Genomic DNA, 17,588 nt, shown 5'->3' with positions numbered 1-17,588 from the left:
ATATCTGCCGACCGTTCAACAATAATGATAACAGCGCGATGGTAGCGCACCCAAGATCGAACAAGCACACTGTGATTATGTCTTGGATGACTTGAATTTTCGGAAAAAAAGTGAGGAGAAAAGACACGACAACACGTGGTTAAGAGTGGTCCCAACTCAAAAGAGATGGATGAGTGGATGAAAGAGGCACGCGATAGGGAGGAGGTTGTTGAATAATTGGCAAGTTGAGAACAGGCACCCGAATTTTGGAGAGACAGCAGTGGGCGGATAGGATAATCGACTAGTCTAGTGCCGGTCGTTGCAGTCACAGGCTCCACCGAATGCGATCCGAGGTCTTAGATATCCTCGCGCTTTTTGACACTCTTAGTTTAGTGGCTGGTTAAAGTCGTGTCAATCAATATGGATTATGGAGAAACGAGGTCTCGTCAGGCAGGAACGGTGGATGAACGCGGTATGTAGATCTAAATGATTCATGAACCATTCGTTTAGCATGATTCACCGTCGGAATTCGGGAACAAACCAACTAGGTATTTTTATTTTTTTGGTTATTTAACTTTTAGTCCCCTCTCTTCTATTACTATGCAAAAAATCTGGTTCACTGCTACCATTTGATGTGTCGAGTGGCTACTTGGAAATGGACTACGTACGACACTTTGCCAACTGTGGGGGTGGGAAGGGCAAAGAATACTACTTACTACGTCAAACACTGCCGAAAGTTGACTTTTGGGAATGACTTACTACTACGGAGTCTAGTCTGCTTAAAGATTCTTCAACGGAAATGGTTGGATCTGTCTAGTCCAACTAAAACTAAGTATTAGGCCACCATCATTCATGTTTTGAACACAAAACAAGACTAGTCAAAGAAATATTTTTTTTTTTTTTTTTTAAATTCAGTATTATTCATAAATTAATTTTCTTTTCCATTTCCCCTTCCTTCCGATCACCTCACCAACAATAAGTAGAAGTTTATTCATCGTTCCCGGGTGTTTGCCCAGCCACTGAGCCACACTGGCACCGGCTTTTCCAGCCCTACCTTACCCAATCGCCGGCCAGTCCCCATAATAACTTACCCGTGCAGTTCCTTTCGCTTTGCTGCTGCCTTCAGACGCCCAGAAGAACTTCACTGCTTCTTCCCTTTCCCCCCCTACCTTACTCCTGTCTGAATCCCTTCCTCGCCCTGAAGGAGTTACTGAAACTTTGCGATTCTCCTCCCACCGGTTTTGTCTATATTGACCTGCCGCCGCATACTTTCTTTTCCACTTCGCTCTGGACTTACCGTTCCCTGTACCGGCCTGATCGACGTCATCTTCCGCGCCTCCCAGGCCTCCCATACAGAGGTGCAGCCACCATGGGTGTTCTACTTCGACGTCGAGACTGGTATGTTTATGACTGGCTTATCTGCCTGATCATCCCTGGTTGGAGCGCTTTCTAGGCTGCTTCAATCATGAATGGCCTTTAGTGCTGTTGTTGTACATTAGTTCGGGTGGCTGACCGTCTCTTTCTAGCTATCCCACCGTCAATGGCGAAGTGTGCGATGGCAGCACTTGGTATGATTGGGGTCGTTGGATCGCGTTCGCAGTCATTGTCGCTGTGGCGCTAATCATCTTCTTTCTCTTTGCGTATGCATCTCATCTTCCTGGTCCAGGATCCTGCCACTGTGATTGGAGACTAACAAGTTCGGTAGATGCTACAACGCCCGCCGTCGGCGCAGACAAGGGCTCCGACCTCACCCCGGCACTGCATGGCTTGCCGGCCCTCCTCCGACCTTCCAACAGTCCCAGCAACAAGCACAGCAACAAGGTCAACGACCATACTACGCAGACCCTTACTACCAACAACAACCGCCGCCCCAATACACCCCTCATCCGCAAGCTTATGGTTACTTTGGAGGCCAGCAGACGGGAATCGAGCTACAACAACCGCCGAACGCATACCACGGTGGCGAACGGGTGTACCAGCCACCACCGGGTCCTCCTCCCGAGGGGGCTTCCAAGGTGTAACGCTCCGACCAGTATTCCGTGAAACGACTTCTTTCTCCTCCTCCTCTCTGTCTCCAGATACCCGATCCAAGGGGGTTCCTTGCGATCGACTATTATGTAATTACCCAGGCGTCTATTTGATGATCAATTATTGGGATATGTCGCTCTCTGCGTCTCATAGCGTTTCTGTGCTAGGAGGGATACCAGGGGCCAACGTGTGATGGGTTTATGAGTTTCTTTGTGCCTATTTATTTAAAAACTCCATGGTACTCGTACTATAATGACTTATCGGGGTAGTGTTTTCTATGCTCTATGACTATGGCGCCAGCATTTCTTTTATCGTTTCAAATTTTCTCTCTTCTCTCTCTCTCTCTTTTGTTCTTATCTTTGTTTCTTCCAGTGCAATTATTGTCCCCAGCTGTGTGATTTATGAGGTGAAGGCAGCCGACACCAACCAACGTGAATAGCTTACTACAAAGTACAATGTTAATGTTATGGAAGAAGGAACCGTTCCGAAGGATGATGTTTTGTCATCCAACGGTGGACCCGTCTGTCAAAAGCGAGGGCTGCCGATATCTGCCTGTTCTGTGCGAACTCGTATCCTGTTCGTTGGGTCGAACCCGCGCCTAATCGAAACTAGTCTGTGAAGGGCGAACGGGGGGTGGGAAGCGATCAGTGATTATCCTTCCCCCTGGACGACCTGTTGGGATACCCCTTCCCTTGGCGGCGTTCAAAGTAACTGATAAGTAGCAGAGTAGCAGATAGTACTTCGTAGATAAGTGAAATTATATCTCTCGTATTGCTCGGAGAATATCTGAATAGGGACCTCAAAAGACGAATGGAAATACAGTGGATTGTGTAGAACTTCGGGAGGCTGAGTGTCGGTCCCAAGAAACGCACCCATGTATACCACCATGCTGGGGTGGGCACCGCGACTGCCAATGAGAATGGGCAGCATGCTGGAACAGCAGAAGAGGAAGAGGAAAAGGCCATGCGATGGGAGAGATCGACAGCAGTGGAGAGGGTCCGGCGAGGCAGGAAACGGGCGGTTTCATCTGCTGGTTAGCTGGGTTCGAGACAGATTAACCCTCCCTGACCCGGTCAGACACTGGTATTACACCCGATCCAGTGGTGCGATTCTATGTGTATAGCAGTGTAAATACAGTCGCTCGCCTGAATTCAATTGCGATGGGCGGACAGCAAAAACTAAAGCAGTGAGTGGCTCTCCGCAATGCGCGCTGATCTCCTGTTCCTGAGTTGAAGTGCCTGTTCCTTCTTCTCCTCCCCAGCCGAATTTAAATCAAATTAAACCCGCTGTTTGCATCCCTCGTTTTCTTCTTGTTTGCCTTCTTTCGGTCGCCCTTCCCTACCCCATATCCCTTCCTTTCTTTCGGCCTTAGGGACGAACTTTTTCACCCCTCACGACCAGAGTCTTTCCTTTGCTGGTGGTTCGAGGAGGTATCGCATCTGGCGAGTTATTGTGTCCGCCTTGCAGATTCCCTGGCGATCTGCACATGATCCGATAAATCTATCCCAATTCCCCTGGGAGGCTGTGGCGGCGCACTGTTTCGCGGTCCGCACTACACACCCACCACCACTACTACCAACCATCATTAATTTCCACATTCATTGCTTTTCTCTCGTCCATCTTCATCTGACGATTCGGATCTCTCTCTTTCATCCTCCCTGTTTTGGAGGAAGTCTCTCCTTTTTACAAGAATAGATTATCACTATTTCTTGTGTCTCTCCTTGAATCAATTCCGATCGCCTGGTTGAGCACTTGCGCGCTCTCCTCTCCCTCCCTTCCCTCGGTGCGACTGTCGCGCAACGCCGCAAATTGAGCCACTCATTACGATACCAAATCAGTGTCAGAAGGCAAAGCCAGATGTGTCTCTGCTAACCGTTCATTAAACCAACTTACTTCGAAAACCGGATTGAAAGAAACTATCCCTTGGTGCACACAGTCGCTTATCTCATACCGTGCTTTTGTTGCATGATTACGCCCGCCGTGTGTCAGGAACACGCTCTATACCGTCTTTGGTCGGCTGTGGGACTCGAAGGATTTCCCGGTGGATCGCGCACGTCTTGCCAGGATAATGAGTCCGGTGGATAAGGCTCCCGTGCCCTTGTGGGCGAGGGATGTCGTGAGCGATCTCAAGTCCGACGCCAGTACGTTCACTAGTTGGGACAAGTGCATGTCCAAGGCTTACTGCAAGTGAGTTTCTGTTTCAATTGTTGGTTGTTGGATGCCTTCTGACCCAGACTACTACCTAGGTGGCCCGTTATCGTCGCTATCATCATCGCCGCGCTGATTGTCCTCTCCGTCGTCGCTTGCGTGATCAATTGCCTGTGCTGTGGTGTGCAATGTTGCAAATGCTGTTGTGGATGTTGCTTCAAGTGCTGTCCGGGTTTCAAGAGAAAGAGGAACAAGCAAAAGTACTTGGACGACCAATATGATCAACCGCCCCCCATGCCTGCTATGCCGACCATGCCAGCACCTATGAACAATGCCTATCAGACACCCTACCAACCACAGGCACCGCCCGTGTACCGTGGAGCAGAGGTTGCACGATTCGATACGCCGTCGAGTCCTGCCAACGGCAAGTTTGACGAGGATGCGTTGCCCGCCATGCCTACCTGGGAAAGCGCCGTGACAAAGAAGGTCGAGGATGAGAACCCCCACGCGGAATCACTCGAGATGAAGCCTCTGAGCAATGCGAACCAGGAGCCTCGTCGCATGCCCTCTGGAGCCCGGTCTGTTACGGGAGGCTACGGGGGGCCTCCGCCGTTGAGGACCGGAACGCCTGCTGCGCCATTGAGGACTGGAACGCCTGCTGCGCCAGGCGCATACCATGCTGAGCCTCGAGGATACGACGGATATGATGGACCGGACGCATATGGCTATCACGCGCCCGGCCCACGGTCGCCTCCGCCCGTTTCTCCATATGAGCACCAGCCTTACAGCGAGTATCCTCACGAGGACCGCTTCCATAACATGTCACCGGCTCCCACCTATACCACGCAACCGCAGTATATGCCTATGGACGCGACTCAGCCTCATCATGCACCTATGGATGGCATGCAGCCATACCAGATGCCCATGGACGGCATGCACCCGAACTATATGCCCCCAGAGCCTGCGCACCCGCACTACATGCCGCAGCATCAGATGCCTCCGGATACCGGCACGTACGGACAGCCGATGCCTATTAACAGGACCTTCTCTCCAGCTCCGACGCTCCACTCGGCCATGAATGCGCCTCGTCCGGTCCCGTACCGCCAGCCTTCCCCCGGCTTCCAGGCACCGCCATACCGCAACATGTCCCCAGCGACTCCCACGTCGCCCCCTCCTCCATTCTCTACGACCCCTGCGCCTCGCGAAGCCAATGAACCGGGCCGGCCCCCAAGTCTTTTGCAGAGCGGACGCAGGCCTACCAACTTTTAAGTCACCTTTGACTATCAGTAACCACAATACTTTCAGCAATTAGTCTCGTGACTGATACTGACCCTACTCGCATGTGCTTGGAACGTCCATCCATGGGAGCAGCGTGATGGACACATTGACACCCACGCGTCAAAGCAGGCTTCTAAATCGAGCCTGCAAGTCCATGCAAGCCGCTCCAAGCCACATTGCAACAGCCAAATCTATTGGCTAGACTTGTGATGCCTTATCCGGCATCCCTTCTTTTCTAGAGCCCCTGTCGCTTCGTCACCAGGTGCTCTGGTGACCAGTGCCCTTCCTCTTCATCCCGCTTGTACATACAGTTTCTTCCCTTCGTATCTCCGGCCCGCTATGACCCAACCAAACCGAACCCTTTTTGCATGATGTATGTTTGAATCAAATGATAGACACTATAACGAACGACACCTGTCATGCCTGGATAGGGTTACCCGAGTGGCTTTATTAGAGTGATTCTTGAGAAAATACAAAACCGTTGATTCGGTAGTACTCAAAACTATGTGCAGACTATTCTCCCTAATAATTATAAGTACCATGGGGTAATCCTCAATAGTATATGAAAGCAAGCTCAAATCTCAGCAAAATATTTCATTGATATAGTACATATAACACCACACAAGATCCAACTCACCCACCTGAATACCAAATTCCAGTAGTATAAATCCTAGAGAAAATAGTAGTAGTCATCTACTCCAACGTAAAATCCCACTCCTTGAACGCCTCCTTAAACGCCTCCGCATCCGCCTCCTCCTCCTGCACCGACTGCACATCATCCTTCCAATTAATGCGCTTCTCCAACCCCATCAACTTCGCCATGACTCTGCGTCCGAATTGAAGATCGAACCGGAAGTCCGGACTAAGAGGGAGGAGAAGCGTTTTTTCCTTACCTTTATCACCACTCTTCTCACTGTCTTTCCCAGCTTCAGCTTCAGCTGCAGCTTCAGTGTCTGAAGCAGCAACAGCCTGCGGGGGCTCCCAGATCCACACGCGGAAGAAGTCACCCGGTTCGGCGCTCTCATCACCATCATTGGGTTGAGATGGAGATTCGAATCTCGGATACTTCAGATTCTCGGCCTCGACTTTGAATGCGGCGTCGACGAGACCCCGGCGCACGAGATCAGCAGGCACAGGGAGGAATTGCCAGTGGATGTGGATGCCGTTTCCGCGGGAAACTTCCCAGGTGACTGCGCCGAGGGAGCTGTTTGCGCGGTGGCGTAGCATGGAGTGCAGGGCGGAGCGGTAGCGGTGCATTTCGGCGTAGGTGGATTGTCTGGAGGTGGGGTCTGAGATGCTGGAGAGGGTGGGGGAGTGGGAGAAGGGGATGATGAGCATGTGGGAGGGGAAGTTGAGAGAGGAAGAGGCGAAGGTTTTGGAGGTGGGGAGGGGGCCCTTTGCGGTGGTGAGGTAGGCTTCGTCGCCGATGGAGGTGATGAGGTGGGTTGCGATGTTGGGGTTGGAGAGACAGAAGAAGCATTGGTCTGGGCCTGGAGGGGGTGCGCGAGCGCGTCTTTTGCGGGGACGGTTGTCGTCGTCGTCGACGGCGAAGCGGTGGTAGGAGTCGCGTTGGGATTGGAGGGGTTTGCGTTTGGTGGGCATGGGGGCGAAGGGGGGTGCGGTTGTGCCCGTTGGGATGGTGAGGGCTGGGGGCGCTTTGGGGTCGAGGGTGAAGGCGTACATCCATTTGGTTTTGGTGGTTTTGCTGTATGCGGCCAGACTGATGAAGCGGGTGAGGGGTTTGGCGTCCGGGTTGTCGGTTTCGGCGGTGGGGAGGTGGAAGAAGGGTTCGCGCTCCCAGAAGAAGGCGCTGGAGGAGGAGAGGTGGTAGCGTGGTTTGAGGGTTGAGCAGAGGTCGGCGATGCATTGGACTTCTGTTGGGGGGGTGTCGGTGGTGTCGGGGAAGGGGGCTTTGGAGCCGGTGCGGATGTCCTTGGGCCATTGGTGGGTGATGAGGATGTCGGCTTGGTGGGCGCCGTAGAGGGCGCGGGCGTCGGATTCGGTGTAGGAGGGGTGGTATTTGTCGGAGGATTTGGACTCGGGGTCGAGAGTGCCTCCTAGGGAGACGAGGCGCACGCCTTCGGAGGTCTTGAGGGTGCCGCGGCGGCCCAGGAAGTAGAGGTTAGGGCAGACTTCATCCTTGGATTCGATGGCCTCAATGATGCGCGTGGGGAGAGGACGGCTGCCCAGGGTGAAGTAGGTGGGAAGAGGCACGACAATGTTGCCTTGGAGCAGGGCGCTGATCTGCTCGAGTTCATGCTCTGTGGAGCAGTCGCCGAAGAGGTCGCCGACGATGATGGCGAAGGAGAAGTTTTGCTTGATGTGCAGCTTGGAGAGCTTGGTGAAGACGTCTTGCAGCTCGCAGTTGACGTCTCCGATGACGACTCTGGGAGGAAGTTAGTGGAGAACTCTGAAGAGTGATTTGAGGTAGACTTACATCTTCGACGCCATGTTGGAGAAGGAATATCACGGATAGTAGTACTATGATGCAAGAAGCAGCTTTAACATATTAGGGTGAGATGTTCGAATTGTGTCTGTCGCTGCAACTGATATATGTCAGGGTCAAGGTATGGTAGAAAACTCCCTGATAGAAGTCTAAAGAGATCCAAAGATGTATGCCAATGCGCGTTTGCTCCACCAACTGATGCTATTGAACGAGGAATATTCGAGTTATGCCGCAATCGCCAAAAATGGATTCGAGGAGCTTGGGCCACATGCATGGCACGTGATATGCATCTAACCTGATGTGGCTAACACAGACGCTGCATAAGGCCGGGCGGTGAGCTAATCTCCGCACCGGAACAAGGTTGCCGCGGCCCCGATGAATTTTTTTGTCTATACTACTACACAGGCAGAGAGGAGAGTTGGAGATATCCACCCCTTGACTTTTAACGAATTATTGTAACGACGCTGCTCGTGTCGTCGCCATCATATTACAAGATGGTCGCAGCGTCGTCGTCTTCGCGGGCTAAGCCCGTGAAGCGCGTGAAGGGTGGCACAGAGACGACCAAGTCGCATCGATTCGAGCCGTTTTCCCAGCGTGTCGCAAAATTGAAGATCGACCCTATCCATCGTGTGCGCCGACCCAGCTTTGGGGAAGAAGCCGATGAGACCTCGTCCTACTTCCGGTCGGCCTTCGAGCACTGGGTCGAGTTGAATTTGTCGGATAATTTCGTCCATTTTGTCCGCAAGGTGAACCCGCTGTGCGAGAGTTTGGCCCAGATTCTGTACCATGAGGACAAGATCATGAGCCTGCTGGTGGAGTTTATTGAGAAGAGGGACAGTTTGTCGATGGAGCCGCTGCTGGGCCTTATGGCTCAGTTCGCAAGGGATTTGGGTGTTAGGTTCGAGAAGCATTTCGCGACAGCGGTCACTCTGGTGGCGTCCGTTGCCGCAAGCCATCCCGATGTCGAGGTCGTCGAGTGGTCCTTCAGCTGTTTGGCCTGGATCTTCAAGTTCCTTTCCCGGCTTTTGGTGCCCGATCTTAGACAGCTTCTCGGTATCATGACGCCGTACCTCGGAAAAGAGCGCCAAAAGTCGTTTGTTGCCCGCTTCGCCGCCGAGTCCATGTCCTTCCTTATCCGCAAGGCCGGCCTCGTCTATTACAAAAATGCAACTCCCCTCCAGCGCGCCGTGTCCTTCCTACTCGATGACCTACGCCAGGCTGCCGAAGACGGAAACAATGTGGAGATGTACAAGGAGGGTCTCATGGCGATGTTTGCCGACGCCATCAAGGGTGTCAAGTACGGCATCCACTCCAACGGAGCTGACATTCTCAGCTGTATCTTGGACCATATTTCGACCGGCGACGATTTACGGAGCAGTCTGGGACTGGACGTTGCTAGCGGAGTCGTGATCAACATCATCCATTGCACTACACCCGACACATTCGAGCCGATTCTCGATCTCATCAAAACGTTTATCGAAAAGAACTGCCGTAAAGGAGAGAAGCAGCACGCCACTGCATGCTGCCGGCTGATTTTCCTGTGTATTGCGACTCGCAAGGGAACAAGGGTCAAGAACTGGAAGCCCGTTCATCAGATATTGCTCCTTTTGCTCCAGAACGCTGCAGGTGCGCCTAGTGCATATGCCGAAGCCACCCCACAGCTTCTTACCGCAGTCGCCTATGCGCTACAAGTGTCTCCTATGGATGAGATGCTGCCATTCATGCGCTCGATCATGGACGCTGTGAGCAAGGACGAACTTTCGACACACTTCCTCGGTTTCTGTGCCACATTCTCGGAATGGGGACCGGAGAGATTCCACAGTGTTGTCCTCCCTTATTTCCAAAAGTTTGTCAATAATTCCTGGAAAGATCATGAGCACGACCTTTGCCTGGCATTGCTCCGGCTGAACCAGGCTGGTTGCATCACATCCGAGGTCTCCAAGCCTGGCTACATCACTTGTCCTGCTTCCTGGAAATCCCGGGTCAAAGACACCTTCAGCAAGTCTGACCACAATGATACTGAAGTTACTCTACTCAGCGCATACGCCAAACTCCCCAGCGCCCTGTCGCTATCAGCGGAACCGTCTCTTATACCCGAAATGACCAGCACTCTTCATAGGCATCTTGTCCGCGTGTTAAAGCAGGAGAATACTGATACATCCGCTACAACCAAGCTTTTCCTGGGCCAAGGGTTCAAGACCTATGTGGACCTTGCGACGACTGCTAATGAGCTCGACAAGACTCTCTGGGACCGTATTAGCAAGGTCGCGGCGCAATACTCTCGCCTCCCGGTCTTCCTCCAGGCCACGTTAGACTACATCTCAGCGTGCAATAAGGATATCGACATTAAGGGTTCAGCCGTTGAAGAATTTGCGGAAGTCTTGATCTCCAATCTTAGCGGTCCCTCCCACAAGCTGCGGTTGTTGTCCTTGAGGATTTTGCGTGAACTCATTCTGGCTTCCGGAGAAGACGCCGAACTTGTCTCTCTGGCGATCGAGATCGAGGAGAGCCCGTTGACCTTGCAGAGCGCTAGGGTTCTGGCAATGCATGTGCGCAAGCTTGCACTGGCTTACCCGCAGGTCGTTTCGCGCAGATGGATGGCTAGACTGCTCCCCAATTTCTGCTTTGGTTTGTTGTCCAAGAAGATGGCGCCTCTGTGGGACGATGCTGCTGCTGCCATGAAGTCGATGTGCGAAAACACCGAGGGCGAAAAAATTGTTTCCGACTTGGCCTTCCAGTGGCTCCATGAGAGAGGGTCGGGTGACGCAACGACAGATGCGGAGGAGGAGGACCCCGAGTCCTATGTTGGAGGACACTATACTTGCTCCAATGCAGCCAAAATTGAAGATATTTCTTCTAAATACTTCGAAAACCCGGAGAGTCCGGCTACGACTTTGGCTGAAGGATTTGAGAAGGACCACACGTTCACCGGCGTCATTCCGGCATCGCCGAGGACACAGGCTCTGCGTGTTCTCAACGCCGTACCGAACATTGCTGAGAAAAAGTCTCGTCAGGTCATTCCATTGTTCCTTTCTTGGGCTCTGCGTGACGAGGAAGATGTTCCTACTGGTGGTGATTCTGACACTGCTGACTCCTATATTCCTTGGGGCTTCCATGATCGGCTGTCCTTCCTTGCTCTCCTTGGAAAATTCATTAACCCTCGTGTGCTGTACAAGGCACCAGAGGTCCATGAAGCCCTCATGGGGTTGCTGTGCCACGGTAACTCAGAGATCCAAAAATCTGCACTCAAAGCTCTTTTCACCTGGAAGTCTGCGAGCATCACCCCCTACCAAGAGAATCTTCTGAACATCTTGGATGAGTCACGTTTCAAGGATGAGCTCTCTGTATTCGTCCGCATTGGAGGTGACGATAATTTGATCGAGGAAGCCCACCGGGTCGAGCTTGTTCCTGTTCTCCTCCGCCTTCTGTATGGTCGTATGATCTCGAAGGCTGGTGCAAGCTCTGGCCAGGCAGGCCAAGCCGGCCGCAGAAAGGCTGTCCTCAGAACGTTGTCGCAGCTGCCAGATAAGGAATTCGAGATTTTTATGCAGGTTTCTTTCGGAGCACTCGGAGAACTTACTTTGGTCAAGGAAAACCAGGTCAATCAGCAAGCTTTCGAACAAGAACTTGTCAGCCCTAGACGCCAGACTGGTTTGTTGAAGATGATTGAAACCGTTTTCGAGACGCTTCAAAGCCGGATGGTCCCTTACGCAGAGAAGTCTATGCAGGTTGTTCTTTACTGTCTCGTTCGGGCATGCCGCGAGATTGAAAAGGACCAGGCACCCGCTGCCGATTCGCCAGAGGGTCGTTTGTTAACCGTTTTGCGCAATATTCGACATACATGTATCCGTTGTCTGGAGCTTATCTTCTCCAACACCCAGGATCAGGATTGGTCGCCCTACGTGCGCATAATCTATGAGGACGTGATTAACCCCAGGCTCGAGAACTTTGCAACCGAAACGGCTCAGGGTGTGTCAGGTCTCCTCAAGTTGTTCCATGTCTGGGCCTCTGCTCCTAAGTCATCATTCTACCTTGTCCAATACAACGATGCTCTGCTGAAGAAGGTCGTGGACTGCCTGGGTGTGGATTCGGCCCGTGATGAAGTTAAGGTCTTTGTCATGGACGAGATCTTAGTGCCCCTAATCAATCTCTCAACTGGCAAGGAGCTTCAAGAGCAGGAGAAGATGAGCGATATCCCTGCCGACGAAATTCGTTCCGAGGTCTTGTCGCCTTATATCGAGCACACTTTGTCTCATCTTGGCCGGCTCCTCAAGCGCGGTCCTTCCCGTCCCCTCCTGATTTCTGGCGTACAGACCCTGTCTCTGGTCGCGCCGTGCGTTGAGTCCTCGGAGGAAACGACTAGTCTTATCAGTATCACTACTTATCTACTCCGTCAGCCTCCAGACCGCGTCTCTCCGAGGACCAAGTCTGGCCTGCTAAAATCTTTGGAACATTTCTTGCCTCTCTTCAACCCGCAGGAGGATGCTAACCTGTCCCAAGAAGTGTTCGAAGCAGTGTCGTCGATGTTCGATTATTTCAGGGACAATGCCAACAGAGAAGTTCTGGCCCGTGTCTTTACGGCATTCGCCAAACGCGATGAGGAGCTTGTTCATGTCGCTGCTCTTTGTGAGGACCTCAACTCTATGTCTACTAAGAGACTCGAGGTGGACTATGACCGCCGTTTGTCAGCTTTCAGGGAGGTGAATGAGAATTTGTGGGAGAAGCTCAATGCCAAGCAGTGGCGGCCTCTTCTTTACAACATGTTGTACCAGATTAAGGATGAGGAGGAACTCTCGATTCGGTCAAGCGCTTCCTTTGGATTGCGTCGTTTCATGGAACGGGCAGTTCTCAATGATGTTGAGGCTTTTGAGCCTCTGGTGGCAGACGTCTTATTCCCCGCTCTGCAGAGCGGCGTTCGCCAGAAGTCTGAGCTCATTCGATCCGAGTTCATCACTGCCCTTGGTTACTTCGTCAAGCTGAACCCAGAGCGTCCTAACGTTCAGGATATGCACGTCTTGCTCGTCGGTGACGATGAAGAAGCGTCTTTCTTCAACAATGTTCTCCACATTCAGCAGCATCGTCGTCTGCGGGCGCTGCGCCGTCTTGCCAGCGAGGCGGCCAAAGGAAACATCCAGGCTTCGAACATCAGCACGATCTTCATTCCCCTCAATGAGCACTTTGTCTTTGATGAGGAAGCCGACGAGGCTACTCATAACCTCATCGCGGAAGCTGTAACAACTATCGGAGCCCTTGCAGAATGGCTGGATTGGAACCAGTTCAGGGCTATCTTCCGGAGATACCGCGGTTACATGCAGAGCAAGTCCGACATGGAGAAGAACATCATTAGACTCCTGGGCAAGATGGCTGATGCCTTGACCAATGCCATGAACCAGCATACGACGATCAAAGCGGCGGCGAAGGATGGAATGGATGGGCTTGAGACCTCTAGCCCTGTTTCTACACTTGCTCGGTCTATCCCATCTGTAGCCAAGGTTGCTACTGAGCTGACCACAAACTTTACCCCCTTCTTGACGGATTTCATCCACCACAAGAACGAGACACAGATGAGTCTGCGTCTCCCCGCTTCGGTCACAACGATCAAGCTGCTCAAGTTGTTGCCCGAGGACGATATGTCCATCCGTCTCCCACCTGTCCTCTTGGATGTATGCAGTATCCTCAAGAGTCGTACTCAGGAAACTCGGGACACTGCTCGGAAGACCCTGAACGACATTGCCCTTTTGCTGGGCCCATCGTACTTCGGCTATATCCTGAAAGAGCTTCGAACTACTCTCACCAAGGGTTACCAGCTTCACGTTTTGTCATTCACAGTCCACTCGATGCTCGTGGCGACGACAGATGATTTCCAGCAGGGTGACCTGGATTACTGCTTGCCTGACTTGAGTGCTATTGTCATGGATGACACGTTTGGCACAGTTGGCCAGGAGAAGGAAGCCGAGGAATACGTGAGTAAGATGAAGGAAGTCAAGAGCAGCAAGAGTTTCGACTCCATGGAGCTTCTCGCGAAGAACTCCACAGTGCTTAATCTGGCTAACCTGGTTCGGCCGCTTCAATCGCTTCTTCGAGAGAAGCTTACTTCAAACATTGTGAGAAAGGTCGACGAGCTCTTGCGGAGAATTGGTGTTGGTCTTTTGAGAAACCCTGGTGTTGAAAGCCGCGATATCCTTGTCTTCTGTTATGAAGTCGTCAAGGAGACGTACAGTGCACCGGCTCAGGTCAAGGCACAGGCCCCCAAGTCTCAACAGGCCGAGAACCTGGAGATCGACCTACGCGGGTCCAAGCGGGGTGAGAAGAAGGGCACTACTTCTTCCTATATCCACAAGTTGACACGCTTCTCTCTTGATGTTCTGCGTGCAATCCTGAGCAAGTTCGGCTCCCTGCTTACGCCGGCTAATCTAAAGGGATTCATTCCCATCATTGGCGATTCGCTGGTACAGGCACACGAAGAAGTGAAAATCTCGGCTCTCCGTCTTTTGTCAACCATCATCAAGCTCCCGATCCCCGAGCTTGACAGCAACTCTCACGTCTATTTCACCGAAGCAGTCAAGGTGATCAAGGAGGCCCCGAGTACGAACACGGAGGCTGCGCAGGCATCTTTGAAGCTGGTCTCGGCTATGCTCCGTGAGAGAAAGAGCACCAAGCTCAGAGACGGACATCTTGCATACCTCCTTCAACGAGTTACCGCCGACATCGAAGAGCCTGACCGCCAAGGTGTCACTTTCAACTTCATCCGGGCTGTTATGGCAAGGAAGTTCGTGGTTCCTGAAGTGTACGAACTGATGGATAGCATCGCTACCATGATGGTTACGAACCAGACTCGTGCTGCCCGGGACCTCGCTCGCGGTACCTACATTCACTTCTTGATCGAATACCCGCAAGCCAAGAATCGCTGGACCAAACAACTCAGCTTTCTCGCCAAGAACTTGGATTACAAGCACCAGGACGGTCGTCAGTCAGTCATGGAGGCAATTCACATGCTGCTGTCTAAGACTGGAGACGAGCTGGCGCAAGACATTGTCAGCACCTTCTTCCTTCCGGTGGTCATGGTGATGGCGAATGACGACGCGCCTGAGTGCAGGGAAATGGCGGGTACCCTACTGGGAGAGCTTTACACTAGGGCAGACAGGGAGCAGATGAAGGCCATGCTCACGCCTCTTCATTCTTGGCTGGAGCAAACGGACAACATGCTTCTCACCAGTACCGGTCTACAGGCTATGAGAATTTACTTCGAAGTGGAAGGCACTGAGAAGGACAAAGAGGCTCGCTTCGTCGTAGATGTGCTCCTGGCCATCATGCAACCTGTCCTCAAGGCGGAGGAGACTGAAAACTGGCAAGCACTTTACTTCTCCCTTCAGCTCTACACCAAGCTTTGCAAGTCTGTACCGGCAATCGCGCTGGCCAAGGAGCGCACCAAGCTCTGGGCCGCTATCCGTGAATGCCTGTTTTACCCTCACGCCTGGGTCAAGACCTGCGCAGCGAATCTCGTCGGCACATGGCTTGCGGACCTGACCAAGAACAATGCTGCAAATGGATATGGTTCGATCCCGTTGGCTGGTTCCATGGGATTGTCGCTTGACAAGGACGCCATGCTGCAGCTGATCCGTGCCAGTTTGCGCTCTCTTCGCACCCCGGCAGTCAGCGAGGAGCTCGCCATGCAGTCGGTTCGCAACATTATTTTCCTCGGCCGATGCTGCGCTCAGAACGGCCTTGAATTCGCCAAGACCGGCAACAAGGAACTTGACTCGGACGCTAGCGATAGCGAGGATGAGGCGGAGGACGAGGCTGGACGCCAAACCGGCGCCACGAAGACGGCCATTCACTACATCTTCGAGCAGACATCTTTTATCCTGCGCAGAGAGCTGCTTACCACGCGGGCTGAATCTTTGATTCCGAAGACCGCTTCCATCGGACTTTTTGCCTCGCTCTGCCGCCATCTCGAAGTTGAACAGATCCGTGACTCCCTGCCCGTCATCCTCCTCCCTCTGCAGCACATGACGGACACCAGTATCCCAGCACCTCGCTCGTCTGATGAGGTCTTCCGGGAGACCTATAAGGGCCTGGTCTCCAACTGCCACGAGGTCCTGGACATCCTGCAGAAGAAGCTTGGAACGACCGAGTACGTGCAGATCATGGCGCAAGTGCACGATTCCATCAAGGAGAGACGTGAAGACAGACGTGTGAAGCGACGGATCGAAGCCGTCACCGAACCGGAGCGCTACGAGAAGGACAAGAGACGGCGGAACGACCGCAAGCGCGAGAAGAGAAAGGAGAAGGGAGCGGAGCATCGCAGCAAGAGACGCGGTTGGTAGTGAAATAGCGTTGCATGTTGCATATACAGGAATTGTTTATACCAAAATCGCACGGCGTTGGGAGAATAGGAGATCGATCATGTTTGAGATGAGCTGTCTATCTATCGTACATATGATTCTTTTGTCTTCACTTCACCTTCCACCTCCATCTATAAAAGTACAATGTATATCCCAAGAGCAGAGTGTACATACTCCAATTCCAATGATGATTGATATCAACCCCAACCAGGACGCCAAACGCTCGTCAACTTTTCGAAACCCCAAATACAATGCATAGCCGAGTCAACAGTGTAGTAGTCTAAGCCGACTTGCCCTCCTCCCCTTCACCTCCACCCTCCTTCTTATTGACGCTCCCATCATCCCAGAACTCCATATCGCCATCCACATAGCCACGAGTCAACTTATCGCCCTGCCGGGCCAAGATATCCTCAAGGGTGCTCTTCTTGTCGAAGAAGATATTCAGATGATCGGCAATGACATGGCGAGCATCGCAGGACGGGCACTTGATCAGCACCGTGCCGCGGTGGTATCCGTGCTTGGACATGCGGTGCGAGGAACGTTCTCCGCATGGCTTGCAGGTGAATGTAATTTGGTATGCGGGCTCCTGTTCGCGGCGGAGACGGTTCTGTTCTTCATTTTGAGCGTCGGTGGATGCGTCGACAGAGCGGTCGGTTAGAGGCTTTGCTGAGGAGGAGTTGAGCCTGGTGGATGTGAGGTGTGTAGTGACTCGTGGAGAGTAGAGTGTTGGTGTTTGGCGATGGAGGAGCTGAGTGAATGGCCGGGAGGATGTTTGAGAGGCGCGGGTGATGGTAGCGCGGGGGAGAGAGGACTGAAGAGAGCGGAGACCGCGGGGGAGGGAGGTGAATGGGCGCATGGTGTATAGTTGTATGTGATTAGTGAATAGATGAGGAATTGGTAGGTATATTTAAGGAGATGAAGATGAGAGTTGATGAACTGAAGAATCCGAGAGAAGTACTCCGTCCAAATGACGGAGGAAAGCCGGAGTTTGCGCCGGAAATTCGTTGTTCCAGCTCGGGCCTCCGCGGTCTCGCCGTCTGTGTTACTTCTCCCTCTTCCTCTTGCCATCCCCTCGACCGTGAAGGAGGCGATGATTCGATGAGTGTTGCGAAGCCCTCGATTGTCGAATTCGCGGATACTCGGAATATAAACCGATGATCTAGCTGTTCTGGCTGCATTGTTTGAGCATCCGGATACGTCACTGTTCTGTGCGGCGAGGATTGCCCCGCGCATCAGAGCTATCAATCATCTGTCGAGTTGGATGATATTTGCTGGATTTTACAATTATGTCTTTACGCGCAAGGAATAAGATCCGTGCTCCGCGCAGGGTAGGTTTTTTTTTTTTTTTTTTTTTTTTTTTTTTT

The 17,588-nt window shown here is 52.4% G+C and overlaps 6 protein-coding genes across 6 annotated transcripts in view; 4 read left to right on the top strand and 2 right to left on the bottom strand.

Moving 5' to 3' along the window:
• Window positions 1–1,348: 1,348 nt before the first annotated feature.
• Window positions 1,349–2,000, top strand: BO88DRAFT_418290 (resistance to Congo red protein; the record flags this gene model as incomplete). The annotated part of the gene is made up of 3 exons (XM_025708340.1): window positions 1,349–1,377; window positions 1,506–1,619; window positions 1,685–2,000. The coding sequence occupies 3 exons, from the start codon at window positions 1,349–1,351 to the stop codon at window positions 1,998–2,000; spliced, it is 459 nt and encodes a 152-aa protein (XP_025559429.1).
• Window positions 2,001–3,840: 1,840 nt separating this feature from the next.
• Window positions 3,841–5,775, top strand: BO88DRAFT_134385 (uncharacterized protein). Its single transcript, XM_025701408.1, has 2 exons — window positions 3,841–4,194; window positions 4,254–5,775. The coding sequence occupies exons 1-2, from the start codon at window positions 4,076–4,078 to the stop codon at window positions 5,422–5,424; spliced, it is 1,290 nt and encodes a 429-aa protein (XP_025559428.1). The 5' UTR covers window positions 3,841–4,075; the 3' UTR covers window positions 5,425–5,775.
• A 164-nt stretch (window positions 5,776–5,939) lies between these two features.
• Window positions 5,940–8,092, bottom strand: BO88DRAFT_446078 (CwfJ domain protein). Its single transcript, XM_025710260.1, has 2 exons — window positions 7,871–8,092; window positions 5,940–7,819 (listed from the first exon to the last, which is right to left on the bottom strand). The coding sequence occupies exons 1-2, from the start codon at window positions 7,882–7,884 to the stop codon at window positions 6,127–6,129; spliced, it is 1,707 nt and encodes a 568-aa protein (XP_025559427.1). The 5' UTR covers window positions 7,885–8,092; the 3' UTR covers window positions 5,940–6,126.
• Window positions 8,093–8,291: 199 nt separating this feature from the next.
• BO88DRAFT_134377 (putative HEAT repeat protein (DRIM)) lies at window positions 8,292–16,420 on the top strand. Its single transcript, XM_025701407.1, has one exon. The coding sequence runs from the start codon at window positions 8,374–8,376 to the stop codon at window positions 16,204–16,206; it is 7,833 nt and encodes a 2,610-aa protein (XP_025559426.1). The 5' UTR covers window positions 8,292–8,373; the 3' UTR covers window positions 16,207–16,420.
• On the bottom strand, window positions 16,217–17,152 carry BO88DRAFT_407395 (DNL-type zinc finger protein). The gene has a single exon (XM_025707420.1). It carries the CDS (start codon window positions 17,078–17,080, stop codon window positions 16,505–16,507), a length of 576 nt encoding a protein of 191 aa, XP_025559425.1. The 5' UTR covers window positions 17,081–17,152; the 3' UTR covers window positions 16,217–16,504.
• Window positions 17,153–17,304: 152 nt separating this feature from the next.
• BO88DRAFT_407394 (cullin family protein) overlaps window positions 17,305–17,588 on the top strand; it is a 3,252-nt gene continuing 2,968 nt past the window's right edge. Inside the window, exon 1 of the mRNA XM_025707419.1 lies at window positions 17,305–17,552. Coding sequence (XP_025559424.1) covers window positions 17,511–17,552 — 42 coding nt within the window. The 5' untranslated portion in view covers window positions 17,305–17,510. The remainder of the gene's footprint in view (window positions 17,553–17,588) is intronic.

The sequence above is a fragment of the Aspergillus vadensis genome (genome assembly GCF_003184925.1).
Source record: "Aspergillus vadensis CBS 113365 unplaced genomic scaffold BO88scaffold_24, whole genome shotgun sequence".
Lineage (NCBI taxonomy): Eukaryota > Fungi > Ascomycota > Eurotiomycetes > Eurotiales > Aspergillaceae > Aspergillus > Aspergillus vadensis.
Note: the sequence above shows the minus strand (reverse complement) of the source record. Positions and strands in the feature narration are given on the sequence as shown.

Coding starts and splice junctions, on each gene's coding strand:
- BO88DRAFT_134385 (XM_025701408.1), top strand. CDS start 4,076: ATGAGTCCGGTGGATAAGGCTCCCGTGCCCTTGTGGGCGAGGGATGTC. Junction 4,195..4,253: donor ATGTCCAAGGCTTACTGCAA/GTGAGTTTCTGT, acceptor ACTACTACCTAG/GTGGCCCGTTATCGTCGCTA.
- BO88DRAFT_134377 (XM_025701407.1), top strand. CDS start 8,374: ATGGTCGCAGCGTCGTCGTCTTCGCGGGCTAAGCCCGTGAAGCGCGTG.
- BO88DRAFT_407395 (XM_025707420.1), bottom strand. CDS start 17,080: ATGCGCCCATTCACCTCCCTCCCCCGCGGTCTCCGCTCTCTTCAGTCC.